Raw genomic sequence first — 7,137 nt, 5'->3', positions numbered from 1 at the left:
GAGAGAGAGAGAGATACTAATGCTGTTAAAATACTACAGGGAGTCTGGGAGCAGAATGCACATGCTCTATGGAATATGATTTTAGTTAAATTGGAAAAGAAAAACACACGTGTGTGTACATCTCAGAGGATATGCACTGAAGCCCACTTCATAGGTAATAGTTTGAGTAATCAAATAAACAATAAATCACATATGGAGGATATTAAGTCTTGCCTGTATGCTTCCAGTTCCAGCAATCCATCTTCTTGAAAGGGTTGTAACACGAAGTCTCATCTGACCGTTATTATGCTGATAACTGAAGCAAAATATCTACAATAAGTAAACATATTTCCTTCTATCCTACGCACTGCAGGGTAATAAGTAGTTGAGGAGTTGTAAGCACGGAGTTCATACTATGTTAGAAACTGGAAGTAGAATTGATTGCTAGCTGGTTGAACAGTAGCATCTGGGATTTCCTTCTTAACAATTTCAAATATTAGACATAAAGATGTAGTTTTGTCAAGGCCACACATCTTCCACGCACTCGTACTACCCTGGCCGATGACTGTGTCAGAGCATAAAGGACCTTTCTGCACAATGTGACCAATATGAAGGTAAAAAAAACTAAACTTAATGAGTGATAACTGAAATGCTGTAGAGTATACCTTTTCGAGGGATGCACAAGGACCAATTATGCCCTGAATTTTTACGTCTTTTGAGCAGTTTATCTCAAATATGCCACTGCACAGAAGATCACAACAAGAAAAATATTTGGTCAAGATATAGCATAAGAAAAATTAAGTTCCACAAAAGCATCCCTTCACAAGTCAATTGGGACCCCAGGGAAACACAGAACTTTCCAAGGAGAGCATTATATAAAAATTACTGGAGTCAAGTTATCACGTCAAGGATTATGCTATACAGAATTTCCTTTCAGATAGATAAAAGCAATATATTCTGCTGTATACAAAAGAAGAAAGAAAATAACAAAGCAATTTCTACGATACTAAATTCATTAATCTCATACTACGTCAACAACAAAGTCAGCAGTGGACCAGAAGGTATCTAACGTAATAGTATCTGTATCATCAGTCTCTAACACAATAAAGACGGTGCAAGTTATTAACACCAACTGAAGGGAAAATGTACATATGAATATAACCTGCAGATAGCATCATATATGAATTTTAACAGTAGTATTTTTAAGAATTGAAATTTGTTTAGTCCTTGTGGTTTGAAGTCGACATCTGTTTAGTCCTTGTGGTTTTATTTTAATCTGAATAGTCCTTAAAGTCACAATTTTTTATCCAAATAGTCCTTATGGTTTTATTTTAATCTGAATAGTCCTTAAAGTCATGATTTTCTATCTAAATAGTCATTCAGACAATTTTCTCAGTTAAAGGTCATAAGGACCATTTGGATGAAAAATCATGACTTTAAGGACTATTCAGATTAAAATAAAACCATAAGGACTATTTAGATGAAAAATTGTGACTTTAAGGATTATTTAGATTAAAATAAAACCATAAGGACTAAACAGATGTCGACTTCAAACCACAAGGACTACACAATATTTTACCCTATTTTTAAAGGGCAGATTCAAGGATTTTATCATATGGAGCTCTTTATTTTACTGTTTTACTGGAACAGCCTTTACAGTATTTATGTAGGAGTCTCTTTTTCTAACCTCCATTAAGCAATGTGATCTAGTTGTATGAGTCTCTTTTCCTTTTATGAATATCTTTCCAGAGACAAGCCTCGGTTCTTGATCATTATAAACAAGGGAAGAGTATAAACATAAACAAATTTCATACGTGAAAAACAATTAATTAAAGCTACTGAAATTCATAACAAAACAGGACACGGAACAGGAGGAATTTTTCATTACAAGAAAGCATACTTTGATGATAAACCAAGCTCATGATCACCCGACTGGAAAACACGTATAAGTGAGTCTTTAAACACTGAATGGCCAAAACTCTCTGCAAGCACAACCAATCCTCCAGTTCTTTCAACTGCAATTTTAAGTTCAGCAATCCCCACCTGAAAGAAAAAGAAAAAAGCAGCAGGAAAAACAAACATAAGATAACTTTAAACCAACATAAAAAAAAACAATCAGTTTAATCCAGGCCGCAAGCTCAAGAAGCTGCATAATATATTTAATCACAATATCAGGACTACACTCCAATTTACAATATTTTCCCCCACGATCCCAGTCAATATGATACTCCTTTTCCCAAAAGTAATTAAAGGAAATTAGCTGCAACTAGTTGTCCTACTAATATTAAAATTCTTCAGTTCCAGTTCTCATATTTCAAATAAACATATCCACAAAATAAATTGTCCGCATTCCAAAGAGACTATAGGTTCCAGTCCTCATTCCGTACGGTGAGATATTGTGATCATATTCACCAAAGGGAGTTGTACAGAATCCAAGTTGTGTAAGAAACAATTAATGAGTAAGGATCAAGTCAATGTCCTAGGAGATATATTTACAATGGGACCCATATATCATCAGTATAAGTTGTTCAAGGTGTTAAAAATCTGAGTCTATGGTTTGTTTTTAGCCTTACTATTCTTTTACTATGTAGTCAATATGTTTAGGTTCAGTAAAATATGACTTAGAAAGCTAAGTACCAACACGGCATAATGTACAAGTATTACAGTGACCTATTGCTTATGATATAGTACATAAGCACGAACAAGAGGCCTAAAGATAGTCTATGCCAAAAACGGTGTGTTATGTACAAAGAGGGAGGCTCAAAGGACAAACCATCATTCTCCACTGCTGTGTTTCTAAAGAAATTTCAGAACATTGTTTTCAAGCATATGGACAGCAACGGTAAATGCAAACTTCCTTGCTCTACAACTTTAAGAGGAAAAAAAAGAGAGAGATACCATCCATATTAATGCATACATACATCTGGCTACAATGCGACAAGAATTTTGACTCTCGACTCCAAAGGCTTAATTCTTCTGAATTGAGCAAGAAGACAATAATTACGAGTCCCAAAATAGTGATCAAGACATATGTGATAGTTAATAAATTATATATAAACAGTAAACACAAAGAAAAAAAGGTTTTAAACACCCGGTTCAAGCACACCAGTAAGAAGATCAAGTACATGTCCTGGATGTAAAGAAGAGGATAGTTGATATACTGTTTCGTAGACAGATTTTATTGATTAGAAAGAGAATTTTCAAAGAAGTGACATGACATCCACTCAGAAGTACTCCAAGATACACCAGCAAACATACCAAACAAAGAAAGAATCACCAAGCAAAAGAGCACAGAATTAACAGATCGCTCCATTCCAATCTAAGAGAATAGCAATACAGGATGCCAAGAAGCAGGCACTATCCCATAAGATGAAAAACTCATCCATCCACACATTATCAACAGTGTTCTTCTGTTCTTCTCTACCCAAAAGACTTAACACACCACCTACATAGCATATCTCCCCAGAACCAATCTTCAGTTTTTGTCCAAAAGAAAAGCACCTTCCACACAACAAAGTCACATAATTGGCTAGAATGTCCCAGCTCAAGTTATGCAACTAAATACCCTTTTCCGAAAAGCTACAAGACTGGGACAGTGGAAGAACAGATAACTCACATTCAGCATCCTGTTTGAATGTTTTATACTGCTGAGAAGAGACACGAGCACAATTCACAAGAGTTTACAACCACACATGCAATAATCCAAACTAAACACCTGAACATTAGGAGGGGAGTTAAGTCTTGCAAATTAAAGGGGGAAGAGAAGGGTTAACCATCAACAGCTTAGAGTAAGATTCGCAAGAAAATTCTCTCAAAGCCTCAAACATCCACCTTCTCTACCGTGTTTAAATGAGACCAGCACAATGTCCCCAGTCTGAGAAAAGGACAAAAGCCCCCCAACTTCCAGATCATCCAGATAACCCAAAACCCAACTTAAGCGAAGGATGGACCACTAGTACAAATCCTAGCAATGAGAAACATTTATGAGATAGCTATAATGTATACATACAAGGATATGAACCAAACAGCTACATCACCCAACCAACCTTCTCCACAGAACCTCTATTTTCTCAACTTCCCACCACAGATGGAAAAAGGCAGGAAATGAATTAATTTGTTGCAGGAATGCTCCACAGGCTTTGCTCTAACCCTGGATCACAATGTTCTCCATTTGCTGGCCCATATTTACTTCTAGTGACAGCATACCAAAGGGACTCCCTTTCTTACTAATCACCAGTTCCTAGGAAAACATTTTTTTTCAAATTCTCCACCCATAAACTATATTCCTCTTTGTATGAGAAACCACCTCCAAATCAACTACGTGATCCTTTTTTCCTTGCTCTACACCTCCCAACAAAAAAACGTGTGACTAATCTATCTGACATTCTGACCTATTAGCTCCTACACTTAGGATTTGGAGAAGAGAGAAAGTAGATATGCAAACTACTCAGAAAGACAGTGCTTGGTATTTTATTAAGTTAAAAGGATTCTCTTTAACATAGTACACATAGTAACATAGATACAAAAATGTACGTATATCCACATCGAATGGAAGGGAACAGTATTCACTCAAGACCTGAGTTACTAAGCTATAAGAACCCCAGTATCGGACATCCATTACCACTAGACAGTAATCAGCGTTGCTCATAGTTTATAAACACTAAAAACATTATACACAGAGAAAAATAGTAAGTTACCTGGTCAAGCGCGCAAGCAAAAAGATCAAGTACATGTCCTTGATGTACAAGCTGCTTTGAAAGTCCCTCGTAGAACTTCACAGCTTTATGAAAATGAGGGGCTGAATCTTTATCCAGGTCCTTATGAGAACGAATTGGTTCAGATAGGCTTTTTGATACAATCTACAGAAGATACACAACGACCACCTCAGTAGATTAACCGTAAACATTCAGGATAAAAGTTCAAGAAAATCAGTTCTTATTATAAAAAGAAGGATATCATAAGAGAAGCATCAACTGTAGAAAGCGGAAGGAGAGAAGGATGAATTGGGAAGGCACAGAAGGGCCTAAAAGTAAAAGAGAGCATGGAGCACTACATTTTTTATGCAATGTATGAAAGGCATAAAGTTATACCAAACCCATATGACTAAAAATTCATTCAACAACTGTCCACTTTCCATTTCTAAGCACTTATATCACCGCTTTTAATTTCTTAATCACTTTCTAACCAAGATCAGTACAACGAGTGCAATAACAAGACCATAAGGTAATCTAACTCTACAAAAGAACTGATGCTTCTATATACAAATTCTCTTTCTATAACTTTAAGTAACCTCATCTAGTAGGAGAGCTCTCCACCTTAACCGAACCACAAGCTTCATCAACCATAAATAACAACCGAAAATCTCTATATAATTCAATTTGTTCTACTTAAAAGTAAAATAATGATCACTAACAGTTATCTAAGTTACTATAACAGAAAGAACGAATATAAGCAACTAGGGGAGTCCTTACAGCACCCTGGCCTTCGGTAGACGGTCCACCTATAAATGCCATAATCCTGGCACCCGAACCCGGCACGCAAGCTCCCAACAAGCTCGCCGCAACACTAAGAGCCGTACTTGTGCACCTGGTGGCCCTCTGATCCGCGGGAACCTGCCACGGATCCCTCTGCAACTCCTCCAACACCGAATTGAGTGTGAACTCGCAATCCGACGCCGGCAACAGAAACCTGGCAATGCTCTGGGCGGACAGCCCGTCCCTAGGGCCGGCAATGACTCCGGTAGTCGGCTTCGGCTTGTTCAAAAAGAAGCTCATCTGCTCCAGCAGCTGCTCCTTGTTGACTTCCTTGGATCCTTTGAACACGTAGGTTTTGGGAATAGTGGAGAAGCCTAACTCATGGACATGGACGAAGCTCCCGAAGGTGATCAGCCCTACGAGGGAATGATCCGGCAACAACCCCAGGGCCTGAGACAGCGCCGACTTGAGATACGAGAGCTCCTCCTCGATCATACACGTGTCGACGACGAAGATGAAGACGGGCGGCGTGGACGGCTTCTCGAGCGACGAGTCGTATTCGATGGTGGTGTATTGAGGGAAGAGCTCGGCGGGGAGATTGTCGTCGGTGATGGAAGCGTAGTGAGGAGGGAAGTGGTTGCGGGTGAAGCAGAAGGGGCAGATCCAGATCTTGGCGGCGTAATCGACGGTGGAGAAGGGGTTGAGGACGGCGCGGCAGGTGCGGCAGCGGAGAGGGGAGTAAGGGAGGAGAGGCATGGTGGGGAAGGGCTTGATCGGAGTGTAGATGGCGGAGACGGGGATGACGCTGTTGGTGGACTCCTGCTTCGTTCCCGGGATCACATTCCACGGCATACGGACGCCGTCCTGGGTTTCTAGGTCGATGAATTCACTCATCTTTGGTTTTGCTCAGAGAGAGTGAGAGAGAAAGCTCAAAGGGAAGAGAGGAAGAGAGGAGTGGTTAGTTTGATCGTTTTCCCAATTCGGTTTTACTTTGCAAAAACCGTTAGGCAAAGGGCAAAACGGTCAGTATAAGGAAATGAAAAACAAAATTAAGAGAGAATCAAATTTCGAACTTTTTTGTTCCTCTGTCACAATTTTCCAAGCGTAGCAGACAGAAACTAGAAGAGAAACATGAAAAAATAGGTTTTTTAACATCTTTACAGCTCTCATTTCTCACATCTCACCATGTCTGATGAAGTTTTAAATCAGTTTGTTGTTGTCTTGGCTAATACAGACAATGGCAAAATTTTCTTTAGTGTCGTCGTAAGTGTTGCAGCTGTGTCACCGCATTCCTTTGCGGAGAGACATCTGTTCTCAACAAAGCGTAGAAAATTAGAACCACGAGATGTGATGGGAACTCTCATCACTATGTGGGATCTCCATTACTCCATAACCGTCTCCAAATGCGTGTCATTCATTCTCTGATTTACCTAGGCGGAAGAACGAAAGCACGTCATCAATGAAAGACCCTGGTTTTATGGTCATTCACCTTTTACAATTGCTGAATATGATGGGATGAGTGATGCCTCGAAGGCTTCGGTCTCCTCATACCCTGTTTGGGTCAAGATCCTTAGTCTGCCGCCGGCGCTGCTCATGGAAGAAGTAGTGGAGTTGGTGAGTCCGTTTTTTGGTGGTGTTGGGAACCATTTTGCTATGGGAAGTACATACCTGGTAGCACATTTAC

At 39.3% G+C, this 7,137-nt stretch overlaps 1 protein-coding gene across 1 annotated transcript in view; it reads right to left on the bottom strand.

Moving 5' to 3' along the window:
• LOC101292933 (protein transport protein SEC23-like) overlaps nucleotides 1-6,347 on the bottom strand; it is a 10,039-nt gene extending 3,692 nt beyond the window's left edge. The window contains exons 1-6 of the mRNA XM_004307250.1: nucleotides 5,451-6,347; nucleotides 4,677-4,838; nucleotides 1,880-2,022; nucleotides 645-720; nucleotides 394-569; nucleotides 214-295 (exon numbers count right to left, since the gene is read on the bottom strand). Of these exons, the coding sequence (XP_004307298.1) occupies nucleotides 214-295; nucleotides 394-569; nucleotides 645-720; nucleotides 1,880-2,022; nucleotides 4,677-4,838; nucleotides 5,451-6,347 (1,536 nt within the window). The remainder of the gene's footprint in view (nucleotides 1-213; nucleotides 296-393; nucleotides 570-644; nucleotides 721-1,879; nucleotides 2,023-4,676; nucleotides 4,839-5,450) is intronic.
• Nucleotides 6,348-7,137: the final 790 nt, after the last annotated feature.

The sequence above is a fragment of the Fragaria vesca genome, linkage group LG7 (assembly GCF_000184155.1).
Source record: "Fragaria vesca subsp. vesca linkage group LG7, FraVesHawaii_1.0, whole genome shotgun sequence".
In the NCBI taxonomy this organism is placed as follows: domain Eukaryota; kingdom Viridiplantae; phylum Streptophyta; class Magnoliopsida; order Rosales; family Rosaceae; genus Fragaria; species Fragaria vesca.
The sequence above is the reverse complement of the archived record's forward strand: the minus strand, read 5'-3'. Positions and strand labels throughout refer to the sequence as shown.